The 27,244-nt window shown below is 48.0% G+C and overlaps 1 protein-coding gene across 4 annotated transcripts in view; it reads right to left on the bottom strand.

The window, feature by feature from the left end:
- Arid1a (AT-rich interaction domain 1A) overlaps positions 1-19,134 on the bottom strand; it is a 73,371-nt gene extending 54,237 nt beyond the window's left edge. For all 4 annotated transcript variants that reach the window (XM_032896510.1, XM_032896512.1, XM_032896513.1 and 1 more), the window contains exon 1: positions 17,575-19,134. In XM_032896510.1, the coding sequence (XP_032752401.1) occupies positions 17,575-18,696 (1,122 nt within the window). In that variant the 5' untranslated portion in view covers positions 18,697-19,134. The remainder of the gene's footprint in view (positions 1-17,574) is intronic.
- Between the last annotated feature and the right edge of the window lie 8,110 nt (positions 19,135-27,244).

The raw sequence follows: 27,244 nt of genomic DNA, 5'->3' as shown, positions 1-27,244 counted from the left end.
AAAGGCTGGGGTTTAGCCCCACTTCAGCAAGGGCTAGTAGATCTCCCATGTGTCCAACAAGGATTAGACCCCGTGTTTAGCTGTGTAGGATGCTCCGCTCCTTCTGAGTCCAGCTCCCAAGAAGACTGAGGCAGGAGACTGGAACGTCAAGGCCAGCCTGGGCAACACTAACACTATCTCAAACAAAAACTCTGGGCATGCAAAAGGCTATAGGAGAAGGCACTGGTGGCCAAACCTGGTGACTGGTGGCATGAGTCCCATGCTCAGGAGTTGAATGGTAAGAAGGAGCCAACTTCTGTTGTCCCCTGATCTCCGCGCCAATAGCATGCCATGAACACCCTGTCCCCCGCAAGTAAAAATTTTAAATTTTCATGTTTAACAAAGATATTTGACAGCTCAAATGTTAAGTACAAAGCTGAAATACTTATTAAGAGTGCCAGTATGCACAGTAGCCACAACCTCTTCCCCTTACAGCATCAAAAGCAAAAAAGGCAGTTTTGATATAACTTTTAAAACATCAACACACAAATTAGATGCCCAGCCCAAAGCACCTATTTTCAGTCTGTTTTCCCAGAAGTTGCTCAATAGCTTCTTCCAAGGAAGGATTCTGACAACACAGCCGTGAGCGTCAGCAGGGGCCATACACTCCAAGTATCTGCAATTAAATGTATGAAAAGCTTTTCTTCCTCTCTTCCTTCTTTTCTTTTTTTTTTGGGGGGGGGCGGGGGGTGTTGTAACAGAATCTTTTACTACTGACATTTATTACCTAGGGAGCAAAGTGCACTGCAACTCCACACAGAAAGAGACATGGACAGTCCTCACCCGCCACAGCTGAGTAAATACAGCTCTAACTTACCAGAACTTAATCTCTGGAGCTTGAACCAAGGGAAAGGAAGTCAGAGCTGCCCAGCACTAAGTTAGACAGCACAAAGACACCTGCTAGCCAAGGAGAACATAGCAGTTTACTTTAAATTATAGCTGGAGTCAGGCCTGCCTGTGGCTCATGTGTAAGGCAAAGACTACTGTGAGTTTGATGCCAGCCTAGACTACTTACTGAGTTCTAGGCTATCCTGGTTGTTAAGTGTAAGTAAGATCCAATCCCAAGCACACACTTACACACACGCACCCCACTTGTTAGAAGATAAACTACCAAAAATTATTTTGACCTCATGTGCGTGTCATAAGTCATACTATTGTCTGTTATTATTCACTTGCAATTTATTCCTCACTACAAAGCATCCACAGAGGCAGAGACTGTGTCCTGTGTCACAGCACACTGACAGGAGAGCAGCTAAGTCTGCTAACTGATGAAAGCAGACTAGCCCGTGGTAGATCCTTGTGAGTTATTATGCTGGCAAAATCCCAATTATTGTATGCTTAACTTAGGTGATATTTCAGCAAGCATAACTGGCAATTATATGAGGAATTTAAAAGTACAGTCTTTGTTACTCATAAAAGTGACATGACTTAGTACCAAAACAAGGCACACTCACAGGACGTGACGTCGGAGGAAAGGTACTTCCCTCCTGCAGCCATTCTCTGGTGCTTCTACTAGGGAAAGGAAGCTGGTACACAGTTCTCTTTGCACCTTCTGCCGTCCTCATGTGCCACACTCATTACTGCGTGACATGGCACAAGAGGATACAGAGGAAAGACCATGGGACTTGCACACAGGCTCACCTGGGAGAGCACAAAACACCATCCAGCCGTTCAGATTAGGTTAGTTGCTCCTCCAGTTTAAGTATCTGGTTTGCAGATTCATCAAAACGAAGAGGCAAAAACTACCCCTTTCTCTTTTAAAAACACGCATGGAGGGCGTATAAACACAAATAAGTAAATAAATGTAATAAAGATACCAACTCTAAGCATACAGTTTTATCTGTTGCCAAGGTTTCCTCCTGTGATAAAAAAAGGCATCTGCGGCCCTTCCCGAAGCAGAATTTAATTTACACACAGACATGTACATCAGCATACTTTGAGACCAATGGCACTCTGTGTTGGCCTCACTAATTCCTAGAAGTACCTTGAGTTCCTAAGGTACTTCTGCCCTAAAATACCAAGATTTCAATGAGGACTCGCCCCACATCTACTGACAATACAAGAGGCACAATTACAGAGTTTAGTTACAGAATGGCTCAATCTTAGTAAGTCAGCTCTACTCAGATGTGTCCACATCCTAGGATTAAGGTCAGCAATTTGCACATTGGTATATAGCCTAGCAAATTCTTTACCTTTCAAAGCTTCTGAAGAATACTGTAAAAATATTCTTTTAGGCTCTGTCCAAAGCAACATGTTCATAGAGCTCTGCCTCAAGATTTTCAATTTAATCTCGACTCTTAAAGAGACAGAGGGAGGTAGATCTTTGAATTCTAGGCCAGCCTAGTCCACAAAGCAAGTTCCAGAACAGCCAGGGCTACACAGAGAAACAGTCTCAAAAAAAATTATTTCCACCAGAAAGACACGAGACTAAAGTTCCCAGCTGTCGTGTAAGAGGCACATGGTCTCCTAGCTCTTTGGCCAGTTGATCATGCTGGAACGGATACTTGGCATACTGAACAACCATAAAAATCTAACCCTCTCCCATCTCTCCTCTGCTTCGCCTTGTGAGCCCTGGTTCACACATTCTTCAGAGATTATCTAATTTCAAGGCACAAAAAAAATGTCCCTTTAGTGTATGTGACTGGGAGATGAAGCCAACTACTTCAATCATCTTTTATTTTAAACCCAAATGCCATCATGAAACCACTATCAGTCACGTGAGGTTTTCTGAAGGGAGTTTTAGAGAAGTCAGTTCCAAGCTGAACTAGAGAGCAAGGACTGGAATCACAAACTGGAAAGACAAACAGGAGTGTCACAGAACTGTCCGTACCAACTGACCCCCAAAGAAGGCTGAGACGGTACTCGAGACCATTTAGGAACTTCTGTTTATTAGTGCCTCCTTCACAGGCCTTCACAGCAGAGGTGAGACACCAGGATACGAGGCACCTGCGCAGTGCTGTCCTGGAAGAGCAGCATCACCGAGCCTTGCACGGTAAAGTTACTGGAGTGCCCATGTGTTTTATATTCTAGTAAGAATGAAGAAATGCGGGTTGGGATTTAGCTCAGTGGTAGGCTTGCCTAGCTAAGCGCAAGGCCCTGGGTTGGTCCCCAGCTCTGAGGGGAAAAAAAAAAAAAAAAAAGAAAAAAAAAAAAAGGGCTGGAGAGATGGCTCAGTGGTTAAGAGCACCCGACTGCTCTTCCAGAGGTCATGAGTTCAATTCCCAGCAACCACATGGTGGCTCACAACCATCTGTAAAGAGATCCGATGCCCTCTTCTGGTGTGTCTGAAGACAGCTACAGTGTACTTATATATAATAAAATGAATAAATCTTTAAAAAAAAAAAAAAAAAAAAAAAAAAAAAAAAAAAAAAGAATGAAGAAATGAAAGGGGGAAGGGTGTAAAGAAACAAAGCCAAAAGCAGGAGAATGATAAAATGAGTTTGAAACGCCTATGTAAAACCAGAACTCCCTCTTAAAAAGGAGCACACACACAAACATCAATATGCAGGTCAAACTGTTGCAGGTCAACCACTGGCCTGTCCTGGTTGGGTTTTAAAGTTACCTTTCTCAGGCAGCAGAAAAAGGAGGTCTGGTAGTAGTACACTTGTTTCCTAAGGAAAGGACCAAAAGCCACTGGTTCTCCACATGGTTTAACTAACCATTTCCGAAGCTCTCATTACACTGCCAGGCGCCATCTCGAACAGTGAGAGCCCACACAACTGGAGACAGGTCTTAGCGCAGGTGCACACTCCCAGACAGGACTTCAGTGATGGGGTAACCTGCAGGATTCTACTCTGCTAGGACTTCGAAAGGGCACAAGGGAAAAAAACCTAGGCCAGTCACTGAAAAGTTTAGGCATGGAGAGGGAAAGATAGAAAGATTATCACAATGCTCAGAAAATTCTCAGATAAGGCGGCAGGATCTGAGATCAGAGGGCAGAAGAAACACATTTAGCATTACAATACTGGGATCTTTTTTTTTTTTTTTTTTTTTTTGGAGCTGAGGACGAACCCAGGGCCTTGTGCTTGCTAGGCAAGTGCTCTACCACTGAGCTAAATTTAAATTCCCAACCCCCTGGGATCTTTTTTGACACAGTCTTATGCAGCTGAGGCTGAATTTGAACCCTTAATCCTCCATCTCCCAAGCACTAGGATGAGGTGTACACTACACTGATCCTGTCTGGAGACTCTCCGACATATCCCAGGACAGATAGACCACTCTCATGTCACCCCACTGCACAACCTGAAAGGAAACCAGCAAGAGGCCATTCTCAATGACAGAGTGTGGGTCACCCCACTAGAGCTTATCCTCACTGCACAGTACATACCCCATCTGTTGTGTACACAGGCAAAATGTTTGGAAAACCCTGACAGGCCCATGCTGAAAGCCTAGCCCCTAAAGGAATGATTTTAGAAAGTGGGGTCCTAGGCAATGTTGAGTTTAGTCTAGATCACAGCACAAGGCCTCCATACCAGGATTAGTACTCTTTAATGGCATGTAAGGCACTAGTGAGAAGATGTTAAAACCAGAAGCAATCGATGTCACCTAGAATCTAATCTGGTGACATCTTAACCTTGTACTTCCACAGTCCAGAACTATGACAAATAAATGATCTGCTGCTTAAGCTGCACAATCTCCGAGGTTCTGTTATGTAGCTACCTATGGGAGCTAACACAAGTTCAAGCACTTTTACAACCTTTTCTCTATCCAGTAATGCTCTCACGGAAGGAAGAAGACAGAGATCGGAAACACCCATCTACAGTATAATTAGAAGCACCTCAGGCAATGTGGAGCTGCCCCGCAGCCCAGTTGCGTGACAATGCAGAGTTCAGTACTTCTCAATCTGAGTGTCCCTCAGGACACTCTGAAGGTGGACCACTGAGTTCTGGGTTCGGGGTTTCAATTTCTAAACAAGGCCACCCATAGTCTCTCAAACTAGGCCAAAATTCAGGTTTTTCAGGCAGATTTGGTGACATGGCCCTCAAGGCTGACACAGGGCCACTACAAATTCAAGGGCAGCCAGGGCTACATAACGAGATTCTGGCTCAAGAAAAGAAGACTGGGGCTGGAGAGATGGCTCAGTGGTTAAGAGCACCCGACTACTCTTCCAGAGGTCCTGAGTTCAATTCCCAGCAACCACATGGTGGCTCACAACCATCTGTAATGGGATCTGATGCCCTCTTCTGGTGTATCTGAGGACAGTTACAGTGTACTCATATACTTTAAATAAATAAATCTTTAAAAAAAAGAAAAAGAAAAAAGCAAAGAAGGCTGCCTGCCAGGAAGAGGGCTCAGCAAGGGAGCTGCTGGCCATGCAGGCCCACCGACAGTTTGACCCCTGGTCCAGTACAGAGGAACAGGTCCACAAGGATGGCCTCTGTGCTCTCTGACCTCCACGTGCAGCATCACACTTCTGCACCCGTACACACATAGTAAAAGAAAAATGTCCACAGCCGTTAGTACTTTTTGTAGTATGTATTATAACGCTCAAAACAGGGGTTTCCCTATCACATAGTCTAGAATACAAGGTAAGAAAAATAGCTGATGTAAGGTCCACAGCCTAAAGGAAATGTAAAACTACTTCAGAGCTGACGCTCCTGTCAAACTCTTTCTGTGACACTTAACTTTATCCAGGCAGCAAAGTAATAGAGTAACACCCTGCTCTCCAACTGAGTTTCTGAAAAGTAATTACTCTGTAAATATTTTCATAATGCAAGTCGCTCAGACACAGGTTACTCTATCTTGGTAAGAACCTGCGCCCACCCATAGTCGCAAAGGTCTCCTGATTAACGGGGCTCGAAGGACCAAGTTCCGCCTGGTCTCTTCCCAGGAATTACAAGGCAGCAGTGAATCGTGAGCCATTCATGAGAAACTTAGAATGATAGAACCTTATATGGAAGAAATGGCCAGGGCCACCAGCCAGGCAGGTGTCACCGTAGTTCACAGCAGGGCTGGAGAGACACTGCTCAGCAAGTATGAGTAGCCCTGATGTTCTGGGAAACGCCATGTTCCTTTGGTTCCCAAGACCCATACCAGGCAGCTCACAAGTCTGACTCCGCTCCAGAGAATCCCAAACCTCTTTTGGCCTCGACAGGTGCTGCACACGGCGGACACTCAACACACAGACAAGTAAGTAAAAATAACATTTAAGTTCTAGGTAATTACAAAAATAATGTACTAAATCATCCTGATTCTTATGTGATCTATTTTCGAGACTCAAAATCGGTTTTTTAGCAAGGAATGGATCAGTTCTTGCCTGGCATCAAGAGAGCCTAGATTTAATTCTTTATACCTTAAATGAATAAGAAACCTATGGCTCTGACAAACTTCCAACCTAACCATAAACTAACAACTACCGTAAAGGATGGTTTACAATTCTATACTAGTAACTGGAAGCCAAGAAGAACAGAATCCTCCCCTCTCGGGATTCTGAAGAGTGAATGAGGAAATTCATGTAAGATTCACATATAATGCTTGCATAGCACAAAGTAGGCCACAGTGAAGGTAGGTAGCTATCACGAACACACTTCAGCAGGATGCTACTTCAAAGTCAAGGTCTTAGTACAGACGCCTGCCCCTGAGCAATGTTTGGAGAAATTGTTCCCTAAGTCCATTATGATATAGGTTTTTTTGTTTTGTTTGACAGCCTAGATTCCTAAACAGATACTGAACTTGGAAAACAACAACATCAGTTATCTGAACTGGATGACAAAGAGTCTGAGGCTGGACTAAAGTGGGACCAGCCCGTGAGTTCCACAACCTCAGGGTCAGAGCAGAAGGCTGCCCAAAGATAAAAGGACAAAGCCACCTGTGTTTGTCAGCAAAGACACAATAAACACAGCAAGTAACCACAGCATTTCTGCCTAGGTGACCTGTTTTCTAAGGACAGAAGCAAGCCATGAGGTCCACTCCACTTCCAGGGAAATCACTCCGTAGAACCTCTAAAAGGATGTACCCCAAACATTACAGTCTTTAGTCCTCTACCACATAGCCGAATTCATACTGTGTTCTTAAAGTCAAAGTGCACTACTTTTGAGTCAGCTGAGGCAGGTTCAAATGCACCCTTGAGCCGAGGGCTCAGCACGCAGGCAGTAAGCAAGAAAAAGCGGAGACAAAACAAACCAAGGCATCCAACAGGTGTTTTTTTAAAATAACCATTTAAATAAATATCACACCGACCCTCACACTTCCCCCCCCACTCCCCTCCTTCTCACTTCCCCCACACACACCCCCCCACATTCCCCACACCACACTGGTGCTGTGTCTTGGGAGTGGTCAAGGGGGGTCCTTTTAACTGAAATAAACAAGCAAGCTGAAAGCTAACAAGTTTAAGAGTGAAAAAGCAAATAAAAATCTTGGCTGCTGGTGATAAGCAGAAAAATCACGACTGTGCCAATGCCAAGGGAAAAGGAAATCTAAGATCAAACACTGCAGACTTGGGATCTAGAAGCAACAAAGCCGTAAGACAGGTAGGTAGATGGGGGGCAGCACATGGCCCATTTCCCATTATGGGGGTGATGATTCAAGCAAGGCTCTCTGGGTCTGTGGAGTACATATAGTCCTATAGTCAGGTCCCAAAGCCCATTAGTATTAGTATTCAGTAGCAACATAACTTTCTGGAGGATGACAAAAATCTGCCCTGGATTACTGGGTGATTTCTAACATGCACCATAACCAACACTTAGGTCAACATTTAGGGAAGGAATTCCCACTGCAGCTGGCTGCAACACCGCATTCTTGGCATCAGGCTTCTTCCCATTGCAGTCCACTCTTACAACCTGCAGAAGTCACTGGGAAATACTCAAACCTGTCCCAAAGACACTCTTCTGATAGGTACAAGTGACAGACAAAACCTCCCTCAGATCTATCTCCGCCTTCAATGCAATATAACAAACACACACCTTCCCTCCATTTAACTACCCGCTGAATAGTTAAAACTATTGACTCAGTGTGTCTACCCTAACTTGACTCCTCTAAACTAACTGTGGGACTAAGGCTCAGTAACATGAGTGGGTCTGGAGGTGAGTCCTCAAAACCCTCACAGCAGTTCACAACTACCTGCAACTGCAGTACAGGAGAGCCCAGGGCCCTCCTCTGAACTCAGCGGCCCGTGCATGCATGTGGCCCATGTGCACACTCAGACACATACATAGCTGAAGATCAGATACCGTGTAGCATTAAGGAGTTCAACTCCAGGTCCTGCACGCCTACTACCCAGGACAGATACACTATGACACGTTCACTTTACCAAAATGCAAACAATCCAAGGCAAGAAAGTTTGAGGAGATCTGACTTGGGAGACTTCTTTGGTTGGTTGGTTGGTTTTGGGACAGGGTTTCTCTTTGTAGCCCTGGATGTCCTGGAACTCACTCTGAAAACCAGGCTGGCCTCAAACTCAGAAATCCACCTGCGGGGTTGGGGATTTAGCTCAGTGGTAGAGCGCTTGCCTAGGAAGCGCAAGGCCCTGGGTTCGGTCCCCAGCTCCGGAAAAAAAAAAAAAAAGAACAAAAAAAAAAAAAAAAAAAAAGGGGGTCAAGGGGAAAAAAAACGGAAAAAAAGAAGAAAAAATAACAATTTTTGCAAATGATAAAAAAGTATATTTAAGTGAACCCAAAAATACAAACAAATAACTACAAAAACTAATAAACAACTAAAACAAAATAACACAAAAAAAAATTAAATCAAATAAATAAAAAAACACAGTAAAAAAAAAAAAAAAAAAGACAAGTCTGACCTGCATTCACCACCTCCCAACTCTCCATGCACTCTAAGAAGGTAGGCGGAAAGAGGTACTATACGCGTGCGCACGCGCGCGCACGCACACACACACACACACACACACACACACACACACACACACACAGAGAGACAGAGAGAGACAGAGACAGAGAGGCAGAGAATCCAAACTTCCATACTGGTGCAATATAACCCCTACCCACTTCCAGGAGGAAGCATTTTTCTGTCAGAAGTGGCTTGACCGTTGGCCACACAATTCACACTTGGGTATTAAGCACCCAAGGATGGCCCTTCACAAGTGCCAGGTTTAAACTCAAAGACCAGAAGGTGAGAAAAATCACAACCACTGCATCTCAGAGGCTCCATAAGGAGTAAGTGTATCTATAGCCTTGAGCTTCTTGGCCATGGTCAATCTAATAAACTGTATTAAAGCCACGTCTCTAAAGCGACTGACTAAGCAAACTGCATATATGCAGTCTTACCCGAGCCAAGCAGTCTAGGGTCTACAGCAACTCAGCTTGAGCACAACTGCAGCCCTTCAGAAATAAATAACAGCAGGATAAGCACTGTTACTGGCCAGGAACCAGAGAAATGGCTCAGTGGTTTAGAGAGCTTCCTGTTCTTCCAGAGGACCTGAGTTCCGTTCCCAGCACCCACACTGGCTGGCTTACAACCATCTTTAATTCTTTTTTTTTTTTTTTGGTTCTATTTTTCAGAGCTGGGGACCGAACCCAGGGCCTTGCGCTTCCTAGGCAAGCGCTCTACCACTGAGCTAAATCCCCAACCCTCTATCTTTAATTCTTAACTCCAAGGGATTATATTTCCTCTCTGGCACCTGAACACATGTGACATTCACTCACACCAATGATTTGCAAAGAAAATTCAGCTAACTCTAACAACACTGTCCAGATTTACCAATCAAAACTGAACTACAACCACCACAGGGCTATCCTGAATATACAACTCCAAAGGTGACAAGCCCTTTCAAATGCAGAAATTAGTATTATCCACAAACTGGTCTGAAACTTAGCAGATTCCAACACAGCCAGAAAAACCAGCAAGCCTATCCAGCCATTCTTTTTCAGGAATTTTATGGGTAGTATACGATCTGTAACACTAAAGTAAAGCGGAAGTCCAGAAATGACAATACCATTTGGATTCAGCCAAGCCATGAAATTAGCAATCATCATGACCAAAGGGCAAGTTAATATTTTAATCTTTTTCTCTTTTAAAATATTTAGCTTGTTGGATGCTCCCCATCTAAACAGTTCTCCCTCTCTACGTCTGCTCAGCTCTGACTATCCCTCACTCCTGACTCCCTTCAGCCTGTATACTTTTTCCCCTAAGAAAGGGTTTCTCTGGCAGCCTTGGCCATCCTAGAACTAGCTCTGTAGAGCAAGCTGGCCTCTCAAACTCACACAGCTCCACCTGCTTCTGCCTCCTGAGTGCTAGGACTAAGGGTGTGTGCCACCCCCTGGCTCTAGCCGACTGACTGACCTGGTATACACCCACAGCAAAGCACTGTGCCAAGTATTCTGGATGCATACGCACAGCCCAAGAGAACTCAATCCCTTTACAGCAGATGCTGCCTCATCTTTTCTAGGGAGTGAATGGACATGAAACGGTCTTCTATGTACGACAGGCTGGCTTGAACTTGAAGCAGTTCTCCTGCCTCAAGCCGTCTAAATAGCAAACCCCAAGTGCTGAGACTACAGGCACATGCCTTCATACCTGGCTGTCTCTCTCTACCTTCTAAATCCTTTCCTAGTACCTCGTCAGCATGAAGTATTTAGGCCCATCCTCACCCCCACTGCAGTCTCCAGATCTTCTGATGTGGCGATTATGCTCTCAGCAACAGGACTGCAGCTCTCACAGCCTTAGCAATACTGGACGGTCAAAGTCAGTGCCGTCCCAAGTCCCTTTCTAATTACTTTTGCTTTAAAAGCTGATGGCCTCTCTAAGAGCTGAACCTACCAAAAATTAGTCATGGCCATAATTACATTCATAATCCCTGCATTATGTAAAGTAAATCAAATAGACCCTCTCAGAACACTATCTTTAAAACAAAACTAAACGAAAAAACAACAGAAACACCTTTTTGTGATATAACTGATGACAGTCTGGATTTAGTTCCTAATTTTGGGGGGTGGGGCAGTGGGAAGTAGTGGTAAGATAGGGTCTCACTGTGTAGCCTTGGCTGACCTTAAAGGCAGAGATCCACCTGCCTCTGCCTTCCAGATCTGGAATTATAGGTGTGGGACACTATACCCAGCTCCCTGGGTTTAGTCTTAAAAGACAATGACAAGATTTTCTACCAAATCAGGTTCTTCTCCATAAAAAGAAAGTTATCACTGAAGGATCAGATCCAGAAATATTAATATAAAGTGGAAATTTCTAAACTCTACCCAGGTAACCTTGAAATAGGATCTTGTCAGCTGAGTGACCCAGAACTGGGCAGATGAGAAGACTTTTAGCATGTGCATTACTGAGCAGCCCTGTAAAAGCTGTCTAAGCAGGCCTGGCGCTTGAGAGAGGAGGTTTATCATACACAGATGAACAAGAGAAGGAGGGGACAGAGAACCTTCGGTGTCTTCCTCCTTTCTGGTATTCCAGAGATGTAAATCCACTCCAAGACCTCATGCCAAAACTACAAATCCTTCTGCAAAGTACAAGGCTGTAACTCGGTCTCCTAAGCCACCCTTCTGAACACTGAACTTACTTCACTACAGAAACTCAAGGCGCTCTTTCCAAACTTCTCTAGGCTTCTCTATGGAACTGCAACTGACTTTTAACAAAGTTTCATGTCTTCCTTGGTAGTTCTTTCGGATGCTCTCCAAAGCTCTCTGACCTGCACGCCCTACACACGTGCTGTACTCACTACCTTGTTCTCTCTCCCCTTTAGGGGTTACTTTATTGTACCTTGTGAGGTGCCTAGCATTATCTTTGCCTGGAAAAATGTTTATTAACTTGCCCGTCAAACATTCTATAGAGCCGTTTCCATCTTAGAACAGAAACCTCCTGGGTACACATTGACAGCTCAGCAAGTATTTACACAAAGCTCTGAAACATTCGGTTCCTTCCGAGGAAGAAGCTGCTGTGTCAAGCAGAGAATTATCAAACAGTTTCTTCTACCTTTATTCCTCCTCTGCAGAGGCAAGCTTCCCTCCAGCACAGCTCCAATATGCAGAAATTACACTTCTAAACTACTAAAAGAAGAAAAACATGAAAAATTCAGGTGTGCTGGGGTAGGGTGGGGTAGGGGAGACACCCACTCCCAACACTACAGCAAGCCATACTATGCCGTTCTTTAAAGCATGGTAGGAGGAAGACTACCTAAAGAATTTCCTGTCTAACACTTGGTCTTTCCTGTTCCAGGCTCACAACTTTTGTTTCTCTCAGCAAACTTACAGGGCAAGTCCAGGCATTCAGATTACAACCAACCGCCCAAACCAGACCTAGACCTGCCCAAACACCGGAGTCTCAGAGCTAAATGCTACCTCTCTCTCCACCTCCCTAACCACCCGCTCCTGCCTCAAAGCAGTATGCTGATGTTAAATTGTATCAATACCTACTTCCTGTCCCTCCTCAGTAGCAAGCCTTCTGGGGACCCCACAGCAACTCTTTCCAAGTCTGACTGAATGAAGAAACCTAGTACCTTCACCGTCTGGACCTCCAACAGATGAACTACCAACCAACAGATCTGACAGGTTTTTGAGACTATTTTTTATATGCCATATTCAACTTCTCCAAGCTTGTCCCTGCAAATGCCAGGAAACAACTTTGGGTTCCTTAGGCCTAGGGGAAGAAAGATAGCTTTAAAACACCTCTGAAATTCCTACCAAACCCAGTAAGATTAAGAGTTTGAAAACCAATCTGAGCAACACAGAGTAGGACTACATCTCAAACACACTCAAACACACACACACACACACACACACACACACACACACACGCAAGGCAGGTGGGTGAGGGGGCTACTTAAAAGATTATTTGGTCCATCCACTTCCTTTAACCGAAAATGTAAATGACTCGCCCTGGGTCAGGTTCACATGGAACCCAGGCCTGCCTGCCTCCCTCCTGAGTGCAAGCTCCGACCTTCAGCACTAGGCAGCATGAAACTCGGTGTGCAACTGAAGACCAATCGAAAATTAAAAAATAAAATAAATAAAAGAAGGGATTTAGGATCTCTTCCAAAGGCCAAGGAAGCACAGTTTACTGGAAGCACTGGAGGATACTATTCAGTTATCAATTTATTCTGTATACTTCACTGGTTTGTTTTGATTCAGGGTCTCGCTTTGTAGCTCTGGCTCTCTCAAAAATCAGGACATCTTCATGCTTCTTCGGCCTCCCGAACTGGGATTACAAGTATGTGCCACCATACTTTTTCCCCTTTGATACAGGTAGTCCGGGCTGGCCTGGGATTCACTATGTAACGTAGGTTAGCCTTAGATATATGGTCTTCCTGCCTCAGCCTGGTGAATACAGGAGTCCAGGTGTCAATCCTCATCCCTTGCTTAAATACCACACTGTAAACATCTGCGCACTGCCCTGCTTCCAAAACGTAAAGGATTTTAAGCAAATCAATATAATCAACAGGAAAGGGCCCGGCCCATTACCTCTGCTAGCCTACTCTCACACTTAAAAAAGTTCAGCAACTGCTGTGAAAGCCTACTGTAGCGGACAGCACACCAGTGCAACTGATCCAACATATGAAGGCTATAGCAGGCTCTGCTCATCAGTTTATAACATGGAGGGTTATGAACTGCAACTAAAAAAGTCCTTCTAGAGATAAGTCAGTCCTGAAGAAGTCAACCTTGTGTTGTGGCCCCCTCCCTTCTCGCACCAAGACCCCACCCCCATCACACACCGCCATGGACAGTAGTCACATAGATAAAGTATGCACAGCGGCACTGTCAGTGTGGCTTTTTCCTGGCCCTTCTAGGTTGAGGGAACTCCAACTGTTCTGTAGTCCAGCCAGCCCAGAGTCCCTGCCAGCAGGCAGCCAGGCATCCTGACAACAGAAGTCCTGCATCTGTTTCCCAGGGGTCTGGGGTCTCAGCTGGTGTGCACAGTAGAAACAATCCAGAACGCCTCACTGCAGCTTCGCCTTGGTTTTGTAAAGGGGTCTCTGTGGCTCAAGCTGGCCTCAAACTTCGGTTCCTTCGCCCTCCACCTCGCACACATACACACACTCTCACTAGGCTGTATTATGCATTTTCACTATGATAAACTAGTATTACTCTCAAGGTGTTCCTGTTAAAAGTGACCCACGGGAAAAGCTTCACGTAAACCATGCATACGGGTGTCCTAAAACCGGGTCATCGCCCCACCCAAGCCCTTGAACCATGCTACTGGGGATGAAGGGATGAAGGATCACTTCACTGTGAATGTCCTAGTTCCTATGAAACACACTACTCTTTTATTTCATAAAAACAAAGTCACATATCATCATCCTGCCTAATCATCCACTGGAAGAAAAACATTCCTTTTGTTGTTTTGTTTTGAGACTGGGTCTCACTATGCAGCTCTGGCCTGCCTAGAACTCACTCTGTAGACCAGGTTGGCCTAGAATTCAAGAGTTCCACCTGCCTCTGCCTCCCAAGAGTTACCACACCCAGCCCTAAAAAGAAAAAGAAACAAACAAACAAACAAACAAAAGGACTCTTCCATCTCTGCCTGGGTTGAGGCAAGAGGAAACCTTGCTTATTACCTGGGAACTAGGGCTATAGCTCCACTGGCGAGTGCTTACCCAGCATCTGTGAAACTCCAGGTTCAACTCCCCAGGATTACATAAAATCCCTGGCCTAGGGCTGGACAGACTCCACTGAGTACTGGTGAGAGCACTTACTGCTCTTGCAGAGGACCTGGGTTCCTTCAGTTCCCAGCACCCACATCAGGTGACTCACAAGAGCCAGTAACTGTTTCAGGGAATCAGACACCTTCTGGCCACTTCTGTCACCTGCACACATCTGGTGCACACAAACTCAGGTAGGTACAAACACATTCACATCAATCTTAAAAACCTACAAAACCAAACAGGCCTGGTAAAGCATACATACACAGATTCCAAAACTTCAGGGGTGGATGCAGAAGGAACGAGAGTTCAAAGTTATCCTTGAGTTCAAAACCAGCCTCACACTTCAAAAGGTGTGACAGGTTTATCCTTAAGTAGCAAGAGAATCCCAGAGCAAAGTCTATTTCCCTACATCCCTAGGGGCTACAGACTACTGACACCTGGACTGCTATAGGTACCTGAATCTTACAAAAACTAAAGTTGTACTATTTCCTCCACAAGTTACTACTCTCCAGCTCATTCCCTTCACCTCAGAACTGAGGTGAAATGGAATAAGATTCTATTTTGTGAGTGCTGGAGCTTGGTGACACCCTACACACACATGCACAAAGTCATACAATAGCAGCACAATGAGGGTTCTAAACAAGCACTCAACCCACATTCTCATGTTCCCTAGACAAAACACATGGCCAGTACCTAGACACATAGTGGATGGACAATTATTTAAAGACCAAGACCAAAAATTACTGTATCCCAAAAGTTAATTAAGAAATAAACAAAACATGGCTCTTGCCTGTAATCCTACTATTCGGGAGGCAGAGACAGCTACATATACACTCTAAGTCCCAGAATGTCCTAGGGTAGGAGACCCTGACTCAAAACAAACAATTATTTCCTCTAATAACAGTTCAAGAAAGAAAAATTTCTTAGTCAAAACCAAACAAAAGCAAGAGAAGGCAGATCTGCACAACAGGATGGCTAGGGGTGTGCGCTCACTGTCGTCTAAGCCAGAGCCTACCCCAGGTGCTATCTGCCCGGTCTCGCACAGGTTCTCACACAGGTGACGAACATCAGGGGAAGACGAAGCCTCACAGCAGAGCTGCCTTACATGACTATTCTCAAAGTTCCCAGCTCTACACAAGAATACAAAAGTAGGTGGAGGAGGACACGGAAGGGACACAGGATTGAGATCGAAGCAAAGGTACCACTCTTGGGGATGGAAACCTGAGGGGGCTTCTCCCCTCCTTGAACAGATGACTCCAGAGGGGACCAGATATTCCTGGGGAAAGCACCCAGGGAAAGCAAAGGAAAACAAAACAAAATGTATAAAAAGGCACCGAAAAGAGGCAGCCATGTGTCACTACTGTGGGTCACCTTTACACCTTAGAAGACAGAAGGGAGAAAGTTATACAACTTAAAATATAAAGAAAAATGTTGGCAAGTCTCTATTTTAAAGCTCTAAAGTAACTGACGACAAAACAAATATTCCAGAAACAAGTCAGAAATATCCTAAACCCAGCCCTTAGGAGAAAATCTCTCCCTAGACCACAAGGCCATCAGCATCTCCTTCAATTGAGCTGTTCTCCCAAAGTTCAATTAACAAAAGGAAGTGTTCACAAGATTCAACATGTAAACAAAGAGACAAGCCTTGCAGGACTCTTGAACCCACTATCAAATTGTCAGAAGGCTCCCAGCTCTCAGCAAAATATTAACAAAAATCATCTTCTCCCCCTACAGATCTCACATTTGCCTTTTAATTAAAAAAAAAAAAGCCAATAAAATAATTTCAGTTCTGTAGCTGAACACAGTGTCAAAAACTACTCGAGACAAATGTATCTTCAGAGCCATCAAAGAACTCATTTATACCATCAGGAAAGTCACAAAACGAAAACAAACAGCAAACCCATTGTAGAGGAAAAACTCAGCTACTGTTCCAGCAACACAGAATCTATTTCAGACTGCATAAAACATAACAAGCAAAATAAATCCAAGGTGCAAGCAAAATGCCATCGCCTCCTCTTTTGTTTCAGGCACAATGTAACAAGGGCAGCCTGTCTGGGACTCTGCTCCTGCTGATACAGTATTGCTGCTTAAACCTCCCTCCTCAAGGTCACAGCCAATTTCAGCTCTGGAATAAAAGGCGGATAGTGGCATCGATGGTTTGGGTTATCACTGGCAGAAAAGCAGAGTGTAAAAGTTTATGAGCTCATCAGGATTGTTGTACCATTACATCAGAGGCAATTATAAATGGCCAAGAGCAGAAGATGGGGAGCCAATCAGATCACAGATAGGATGTCAACCTAAGACCAACTGTCTCCTGGCTTTGACAGAAGGATTTTACCTCCATAATTCAAATCCCAAACCAAAGCAATCTGCACTTACTACTCCAATCACTCAGCTGTTTACCAGCACTTCCAGAGAGAAGCCCAGGCCACTGGGCCGGCGGAGACTAAGGAAAGAGGTGGCCCGGGCGGCCCAGAGCGAACCACAGTCGGCCTCAAGCTGCCTTTAAGCAGGCCCCAGCTCTCCCCTGAGGTCCCCTGAGCCCTAGGGGCCCTCTTTAAAAGCATATATTGGGAACTGCTAGAGGAAGGCAAGGGGACAGAGGAACGGCAGGTGAGCAAGAAAATGTTGCTTCTTTCTCCCGGGTTCCTGACACTGCCTACACCCCTAACCTGAACCCCCAGCACCCCCTCACCCGGGCCTGGCCCTTCCAGGCACACTTTGCTCTGCACCCCCCTGGAGACCCCCAGAGTTCGAAAGGACCAGCGGAGGAGGAGAAACCGGACAGACACCTCTGGAAAAGCCCCACACAAAGGCTGATCGAGGGAAGGAGAGGAAGGCAGACAGGCAGCCATTTTAAGAGAGAAGAGCCAGACAATGGCAGCTCCCCGGCAGTGGGGGCCCAAGCCTGAGGGGAGACCACGGTCGGGGCCTGCTCCCCACAGCCGCCACCCACCCCCCTACCCCGCTCGTCCCAGCCCCCTCCCCACTCAGCTGTGTACCTGAGGGGTCCGGGCGAGCGGCTGCCCCCCGCCGCCGCTGCTCCCGGGGCTCATGGGCGCGTGGTGGCTCCTTTGTTGGGCCCCTCCCGAGGCGGCCGCTGCCGCCGCCGCCGCCGCAGCAGCCCCCCAGCACTGCGAGGCCATGTCCGCCGGGCCCTTGCCCGCGCCCCCGTCCTGGGGCCCGCCGCCGTAGTCACCCCCGGGGTAGCCCTGGTAGCCCCGGGCCGAGCTGGGCGACGTGAGCAGTTGGTTGAGGGTGGGGGTGGCGGTGGGCTGGGGAGTTCCCCCGCCGGCCGCTGAGGGGCCGCCTCCCCCCATGGCCCCGAAGCGCTGCGGAGCGAAGGACGAAGACGACGAGGAGGCAGAGGCGCTGGAGGAGGGAGGCGGCTTGGAGCCGGCGGCCGCCGCGCCGGAGCCCGGAGTGCCACCTCTCGGGGAGCTCAGCGCGTAGGCCTGGGGAGGCGGGGGGTAGGCGCTGCGGTTGGGGTAGTAGGAGTTGTACTGGTGGTTGGGGAAGCCGTGGTCGTGCGAGTTCTGCTGGGGCCCGGCGTAGGGCTCCAGGCCCCCGCCACCGCCGCTCTGCAGCGCTGCCAGGCCAGGGCTTTGTTGTCCGCCATGTTGTTGGTGGAAGACGGCGGCCGCCGCGGCGGCGACGGCAGACGGGCTCCGGCCGTAGGGTTGCCCGAAGCCGTAGGCTGGGGGCGGCAGGGCGGCCGCGGCTGAGTGAGGAGGCGCCCCCACCCCGTCGCTGCTGCCGCCGCCGCCGCCGGGCGGCTCCGTGAGGTTATTGTTCAGGGCGGGCCTAGGGCCCGCGTTCCCGTTCGAGTTCTTCAGGTCCGGCTCCGCGCCGGGCCCGCCGCCGCTGCCGGCTCCGCCGCCGCCGCCACCCCCATTGCTCTCGGCCCCGTCCTGCAGCTCCTTTCCCAGCGGCTGCGGCGGCCCCACAGCGGGGCCCTCGCTTTCCTGCCCGGCGGCTGCCTTCATTTCCCCGCGCTCGGCCGCTGCCGCCGCCGCCTCGCCCCCCGCCTCCTCCCGCTGTTGCTCGGCTTTCTTCAGCTCCGAGGGCGGCGGCGGCGGGTTGCCCAGGCTGCTGGCGGCGGCGGGGGCGACCTGCGCGGCCATGATCCCCGCTGTCTCGTCCGCGGAGAGACCCGGCCCTGTCTTCGTCTTCTCCCCCCTCCCACCCCGCCCCGGGGCCGAGTCCCCCGGGCTGCCCTCCCCACCCGCCCGGGCGGGCCTCGCGGGGCTCCGCTGCTGCGCTGCGCTCGCTCCTCTCCCCCCCGCCCCGCCGGCTCAGGCTCCGGGCTGGCGGCGGAGGAGGAGGAGGAGGCGGCGGCGGCAGCCGAGGCGCCGGCGGCTCAGCTGCTCCCGGCTCTGTCGGCTCGGGACCCGGCTCTCCCGGCTCATTCCCCCCAAGCCCTTGCCTGGGAATGAGGGGGGCGGTGGAGGCTCCGCTCCCCAGGGCCTGGCCCGCTGTGACTCTCCGCTTTCTGCTGCCGGAGAAAGGAGGAGGAGGGAGGGAGGGAGGCGAGGGGAGGGGCAGGGAAAGGAGGGAGGGAGCGGGGGAGGGGGACCCAGGACGGGCGGGGCTGGAGGGCGCGCGGCGGCGGACGGGGCGCCGGGAGGCAGAGTGGGAGCGCTGCTCCGGCGGGCGCCCTGCCTCGCCTCCCGGCCGCGGCTCAGGCCGAGGCTGCTGCGCGGCGGCGGCGGCGGGCGAGCAGAGCGAGCGGGCGGGCGGGCAGCGGGACTGAGCAGCTAGAGCGCCCCACTCTCCTCCGAGTCCCCCTCACTCCGACACGAGGCTCAGCACTGCCATTTTACCCAGCGCCGTCGCGGCCGCCTGAAAAACCCGGAGTGGAGCGCGGAGCGGGCGCAGGCCGTGGAATGGACTCGCTCCCTTCCCCTCACAAAGGAGGAGGGGAGAGAACGAGCCGCGGCGGCGGCAAGCCCTCAGCCTCTTTCGCTCGGCAGCGCCGCCGCTGAAGGCTTCGGGGAAAACCCGGCCCGGAGCCCGCGCCTCCGGAGCCTGCGCCGCCTCTCTCGCGGCGTTCCCATCCTGGCCTGTCCCCTCCTGGCCGCTCTGAAGGGAGCGGGCCGCGTGAACTTTACCCGCGCCTGCAAAATTGGCCTGAGCCCGAAACCGCGGCCGCGGCGGCCGGGACCTGACCCCCTGGCACAGGGCCTGGTCTCTTGGCTGCGACTTAGCACCTCCGCAGCACTTTTCTTCTTCAAAGCCTTTTGCAGACCTGCTCTTGAGACCCAGCTGAGTGAGCCCTGCTTTTTGCCCCCTTTGGCTAGCCCCAAAGGAGGACTGACCATTGTTCAAACTATCGGTTCTCCATGCCCTGCCCTCATTAGCCCTCCCTGACAAGGCCTTGGGGGCATGAGGTCTGGATTATCCCCCATTTTACCAACAGACAGAAGAGAGAGAGGACTGCCCAGGTCACTTAAAGTCAGAGGGCAGAAGAGTGTAGCTATAAAAAGTGAAGTCGCCAAAGCTGCATCTTGTCTACTTAGCCTGAGAAAAGGAGGAAAGGAGAAAAGAGAGGCACTTACGTTGTGAACAAATCCAACAACAGGATCAGTGTCAGGAGGTTTGAAATCGAACGTGGTCATCCCACCACTTCTCTTAAAATGGTGGCTACTGATGCTTTGGGGGCTTACGACAGTCCTCCAGGCAAACCAAGCTCCATTAGCACTTCCTAAGGGAACCTAGCTCACAATGGCCAGTAGCCCCAATCTCCAAAAGTACCTTGGAAGATGTAAACAAGCCCACAGAAAAGGCTCCAGGGACTGGAAGAACCTCAGTGTTCAAAAACCACTGCAAAAGAGGGATGCAGAAAATGGAAACCATTTCCTCTTTAAAGAGAGAAAAAGCAGAGCCTAACAGGTCACACAAAACGGATGCCCCTCAGATCTGCTGTCTCTCCTAAGGTGTAAGACTCCTTGAAGTTTACCAGAGACCCTAAGGCCAGGTTTATCTGAGAAGATCAAGGCATTCACGGAAAAGCTCAGTTATCCAGATCTACAGGCCTTGCCAAACCCCACAGCAGCCTTTTCTTCTCAGTCAGGCTTGGAATGCTCTCACAGGGCAAGCTAGGAAAAACCAGAGGGAATTCCAGCTTCTCTCCAGGACCAAGACCTGGAAAAGCATCAATGACAAAGGCCTCTTTTCCTCCCAGATTTTATAAATGGAGATTTCGGGCCACAGATCATTATTTTAGAACTTGTGGGTTCTGTAGGCCCCTGGAGTTCTGACTATGTCATGGGTCAACATAAATAATTCTGAAAGGCTAAGACATTTCTACTACCCCCAAGAAAAATCAAGGACATCCCATACTACAAACCCTCGTAGTAAACTGCGAATGGAGAGATGGCCAGAGCCTCTCTGCTCTCCCATCCCCCAACCAAGAACCAAACCAACCTGCCAAGACGATGGAACTGGCTGGTATGGACCAGTGCCTCTTTTCATTCACGGTCCTCAGAAACACAACTCTAGTGGTGCATTAGGTCCTAGAAACCAAATTATAGGCTGCCTCATAAACGGAGCTTTGCTATTTAATCAACTGCCTCAGAGCTGCCAAACAGTCCTGAGTCCCGCACACAAATGAGGAATTTTTTACATGCAATTACCCTGCCATTTTCTTCGGAACTGGGGTGTAATGGGAAACCTGGAGCCCAGTGAAAATCTGGAAGCGAGAATGGATTTGTCTTCAAGGAAAGTCCACATGGCCTTCTTCCATGGCCGTGAATATGAAAAGCGCCAAAATCTCTTTCCCTACACGTGGTCACGCTGTTTTGAAAACAGCCACCATTTTAATCTAGCAATGAGGCAAAGTGCATTAAAAATATATCCACCTAGGTCAGGAGAGGTAGTGTGTTTTCCCCTACTTTTCTTTTTTTTTTTTTTTTTTAAGATCTCAAATCCTAGAGTCTTTTCCACTCGAAAGATCTACATTAACCTAACACTGCTGGGCTGAGGAACTTTCTTAGAAACTGGTCCATCCGCTTTCCCCAGGGGCACTGGGAATGAGAAAGGGGGAGGGGAGGAGCGGGCACGTGGCTGGCCCGAGCAGCGAGACCCCGACTCCGGGCCGTGGGTCCTCCCCTCGGTGGGTATTTTTCCCCCACAGCCCCTGCCTTTTCACCCCACACCCAGGCAGCTCAGGAATCCCGGCGCAGATTATAGGGCTAGGACAGCGCTCTCCTCTCGAAAGCGCCTCTGCCACAGGCAGCCTGATGGCAAATATGGACTGAATCGTTGACATGGAAACCGGACTAAAGTCTCGTTCGCTCGCTCTCACAGGAGAGTTCTTATCACCAAGCTCGGCAGGACGGCAGTCGGCAAAAGCGGACTGGATCCGGGACCACGCGGACCGGGTGTCGTTTCTGGGCGCCGGAACTCCGGCGGCAGCCACAGCCAAGGAAAGGGGGCTGGGCTGCCGGCAGCAACCGGCTGAAAATGGCAGAGGATGTGCTCTCATTCTCTCTGGCTGCACAGCGTGCATGGATTGGGCCCGAGAATGAGGGATGAACCTATGAAGATCCCACACAGTCAACTGCAAAATGTGGAAGCTGGGCCTGGAGGCTTTGCTAGAAGAAAGAAACGCTTGCAGGGAGGACAAGCCCTTCCTCCCTCGCAGTTTGCTCACTCTAAATGTCTGAAACACGAAACTCCTCAAACAAACAAAAGGTCGGCCTCGCCTGCCCCGCAGACCTCTTTCCCATACTGGACTCAGGGCAGAACGCTTGCTAGCAAGGGCAGAGGGAGGGTTCTGCTTGCTCCGGGCTGGAGCGTGCGGAGCCGGGCTGTGGCCCCCGCACATTCCCGCCGCGGCGCCGCAGCAGACACCCAGCCGAGCGCTCTCAAGTGCGAACTGGAGCTGCGAGTTTGAGCAAAAGGGCAACTGTGTCAGTTGACGGAAGCCAGAAGCAGAGTTCAAAGCCTGGCGTGGATTTCCGTCTGGAGCTGTGTTTCTTAAAGTTTGTAACTCCGTGTGAAGAAACAGCCCCAGCGGAGGCTTTGGGATCAGTGTGAAAGTCTAGCACAACCATCTGACAGTGAGCCGCAAAACTTTGGGCTGCATATTAAGCGAGGAAAGTGGATTGAAGCTAGAGTCAAGGCAATTCATTATGCTCCCGGCTCGCAGGCAGGAGCGCTAAGACACGAACTGGATTGTCGCCGGGGAACATGGAACGGAGTCCGAATGGCGCGCCACAGCTCTTCGCGGTAAAATCGTGCCCAAGATGCCCAAAGAGCGAACCGGGAGGCTTCCAGCTTTAAGAACTCTCACACTGCTTTTCCGGATCACTTTTGCATTCACCTCAAAAATCTTAAAACAATTTGGGAGATTCTACATTTTACAAAAATAATAAAAGACCCATTTTAAGAAATGTTCATTTCTCAATGAGACTTTTTTTTCCCCCTGAACTAAGGCAAAACAGCCTTGGGCATCATAAATCCACTGGCTGCTTGCGCTAACATAAGAATTACTCTCACTATCAGCTCCCCACCAAAGTGAAATTAAAATAAAATAAATGCAGTTCTGTGGTAGGACTCTCATTTTGCGTGGATAAGACTCTGGGGTTTGATTCCCAGTCGTAGTTTGATTCCCAGTACTGGTATAAGTTAATAATAATAATAATTATTATTATTATTATTATTATTATTATTATTATTATACAGGTTCGTGCTGATTCTGGAATATTTGGAATATTCTGTAGAATATTTCAAATAAAACATAACTCCCAAGGTCCACCTACAGAAAGAAAACTACTTCAAGTGTTTCACTCTCTAGATAAACCCAGCTCAGTGGCTGTCTCACTGCTGAGTCACTAACTTTTTTTTGAGAAGATAGAACTACCGCATATATGGTTTCATTTGTTTGTTTGCTTGAAATAGGAGTGGAGCCCAGCATGCATGGTGGCACAAGCCTTCAGTCACCGGTTGATCTCTGAGTTGGAGGCCAGCCTGATCTGCAGAGCAAGTTCTAGCACAGCCATTGCTACATAGAGAGACCTTGCCTCAAAAAAAGGAAAAGAAAATGGAACTCTAGAATTTTATGTAATTACAGGGCAGATCAGGAGGTAAGCTAGTTTCTTCAGATACAGGGTCTCCCAAGGCCAGGCTAGCCATGAACCTGCCTCAGCCTCCTGGGCTGCAAGGATTTTAAGAGTTCAGGGGTTGGGAATTTAGCTCAGTGGTAGAGCATTTGCCTAGTAAGCACAAGACCCTGGTTTCGGTCCCCAGCTCCGGGGAAAAAAAAAAGAAAAAAGAAAAAAAAGAGCTCACCCGACCCACTCCCATCAGGATCTAGGAATTCTTATTTCTGTTGAGTCTCACGAAGATTTGTGTTCACTGTAACAAAAATAGTGTGGGAAATCTGTCTCCAAAAACACTTGGTGGCTGCAGCGGCGGTCAGCAAAGGAGAGAACCGTCCTGTACATGTCACCAACTGCTGCTAGGTACTGACAGCTCAGCACCAGCAAGATCACCCAGAAAGGTAGAGTCACAAACCCAGAACCTACTTCCTAGGACAGATGTCCCATATTAAACCGATATAAACTGATTTGCTTTGTTTAGTAAAGCCTAGTTAGGAAAAACTTCACTGCCTATAACGTAATCGGAGGAGAGAAATCAATAAGGCTGAGGGTGGAGAAGGAAACCAGAATGAAGGAGAAAGTCAAGCGTTCCCGAGGGTCCTCTCTCAGCCCCACGCTGACAGAGCTTCCTCATGCTGCCATTTCATAGAGGTGGGACAGTGAGAAAGTTCCTCACAGCAAATCTGGAATGGGTCTGAAAGGAGTCGCATTCTGTTGAAAGGACTTTAGAAAGAAGCAAAACACAGCAGGGTCATAGACAAATGGAGGAGGAGGGCACGTACTCTGAACCAGGAGGAGCGGCCGGACACACAGATGCTCTCCTTGTTCTACAACACAACCACTTCAAGGGATGCCCCCACATGATGCTTGCAGGCCTTTTAATGGTGGAATCAAAGATAATCCAAAGGGATCTATTAAGCATAAGACAGGAAATGAATGGCCCTAGGGGAGAGCATTCTGACAAGCTTTGACTAGGTTTGAACCAATCTATATAGCTACTAAAAAAGAGTTGTCTTTGAAAGATGGAGTGGAACCAGCCACAAAGGTATCACGAGTCTGAACTCAGTGGTGGTGGCAATGGGAGTGGCACCCCACTCCAGGGAAGGAGGAACTTAACAAGGACACCACCTAACCATGCCAGGATACAGCTGCAGGCTTTGGTACCTCCCCACATTATCCCTTGTCTCCCTAAAATTCCCAGAAGCCACCAGAGGGGTTGAGGTGTGAAAGCAGCTACTTTGTCACAGCCATGTCACCAATGAGACACCTCTGTAGGCCTCTGAAGAAGTATACTGTTGCTCTTACAACCCTGCAAGAGGAGGGAAGGAGGGAAAGCCTTTCAGCTCCCCTATTCAATAGAACCTTTAGGAACTGTGTTTGCACACGCACACAAACTCACACTCATACACAGTGACATTCATACACACACATTTAGACACTCAGACACACTCAACTCAAATACTCAGATGCTTGTGCCCATACACACATACATACACACCTGTACATAGTGACATTCATACACGCACACACTCATATATACGGTTACTTATACACACTAGCATGCACACACTCATATATACGGTTACTTATACACACTAGCATGCACTCAAACACACACAGAGGCACTCATGCACATACACTCACAGACACTCACATACACACACTAATACACACTTATACTCACACAATCAGACACCCACACACTAATACATTGTATTTTCATGAATAGAGCCCATCTACAAGAATATGCAGTGCTAACATTAGACACTATGCTTATGTCCCAAACACACAAGAATCTAGAGTACATGTGATGGAAGGAGGTTGGCCTGATGGCTTAGCAACATGCTAGGCGAGCCCTCCACCACTGAGCTGCTATATTGTACACGTTTTACAATTCTAAAATATATGTTAAGGTATATTTTTCCACTTTTAAAAGATATATTCCAGCATGTTAGTAAACTTAGACACTGTGCTGTAGCCTCAGCTCAAGATAACTTTTTTTTTAAAAATCCCAGCACTCTACACAGTGAGTGAGTTCTAGGACAGAAAGCCAGAGTTACAAGGTGAGACACTGTTTCAAAAAACAAAACTAAAAAGTAATTTTATTGATTGTTAGTGGCCTCTGCAGCTGAGGTGGTGGTGATGGTGGTGTAGGTGGAGTGTGGTATATGAATGGGACATGTGGAGGTTAAAGACAACTCTGTGGAGTTGTGGGAGTGTGTATGAATGTGTGTGAGTGTGTGTGTGTGTGTGTGTGTGTGTGTGTGAATTTATGTGTGTGTGTAAATGTGTGTGTGAATGTGTGTGTGTGTGTGTGTGTGTGTGTGTGTGTGTGTGTGTGTAGTCCATCTATTGTATGGCTGGGTTCCAGGGACTGAACTCAGGCTTGGCAGAATGCTTTGGCAACTCACTGAGTAATACTGTAATACTTCAGTAATACTGTGATGCTGTTGTAATACTGTGATACTATAGTAATACTGTGGTACTGTAGTAATACTGTGGTACTGTAGTAATACTGTGGTAACTGTAGTAATACTGTGGTAACTGTAGTAATACTGTGGTACTGTTGTAATAGTACAATACTGTAATACTACTGTATACTACTGTAATACTGTAGTAATACTGTGGTGCTATAGTAATCCTGTGGTACTGTAGTAATACTGTGGTGCTGTAGTAATATTGTGGTACTTTAGTTATACTGTGGTACTGTAGTAATACTGTGGTACTGTAGTAATACTGTGGTACTGTAGTAATACTGTGGTACTGTAGTAATACTGTAATGCTGTAGTAATACTGTGGTACTGTAGTAATACGGTAATACTGTAGTAATACTAGAGCCTAACATACACTCTGCACCCTGAAAATGCTCATCCACAGGACGCAGCTTTAGTCCAGGCATCTGCTCACCTTCAGCTCCTGAGTCGCATGTATTTTTCCAACCACTATCCACCCTCAGTCTCTTACTGAGGTCAGAAATCCTGTGGTGTTATTTCAAATAGACACGAATATGCATACAGTACTTGCTGATAGTAAGATAATCCCAAGGCTGTACCTGGAAACTTCACTCGCTGTCCTGTTTTGGCTTGGCTTTAACTGTCTCCTAGACAACTGATAAATGCTCTAGAAATTGCATTTATTGCTATTTCTTGCTTGTGGAAATTTCCCAAATTCTACAGTGAAATTGACCAGAGAGGCGCTTGAGAGATGAGTTAAGAACAAAATTGAGCTCAGATCACTTTGGGGGGAAGGGGCAGGGAATGACTCAGAACCACCCAGCTCTGCTTGTCCCTTTCTGGTTCTTTCAGCATCTGCATGCATGTGCACATGCACACAAAGACATGCACACAAACATAAACCTCGAAAAGGAAAGAAAGAAATTCCCTGGACATCCGTATACTAACCAGTGGAGAAAAATGCAGCAGACAGACAGACAGACAGACAGGCTGACCCACAGGATTCATGGGTATCTTATCCGACAGCCTGTGAGTTCCGATCTCAAGGATCTTCTAAATGACCCTTTAGCATTCCCGGCAGTAGGCTCTCTGACAGTTTTTCCCTGTCCATCACC

Source organism: Rattus rattus, chromosome 1 (assembly GCF_011064425.1).
Source record: "Rattus rattus isolate New Zealand chromosome 1, Rrattus_CSIRO_v1, whole genome shotgun sequence".
Classification (NCBI taxonomy): Eukaryota; Metazoa; Chordata; class Mammalia; order Rodentia; family Muridae; genus Rattus; species Rattus rattus.
The sequence above is the reverse complement of the archived record's forward strand: the minus strand, read 5'-3'. Positions and strand labels throughout refer to the sequence as shown.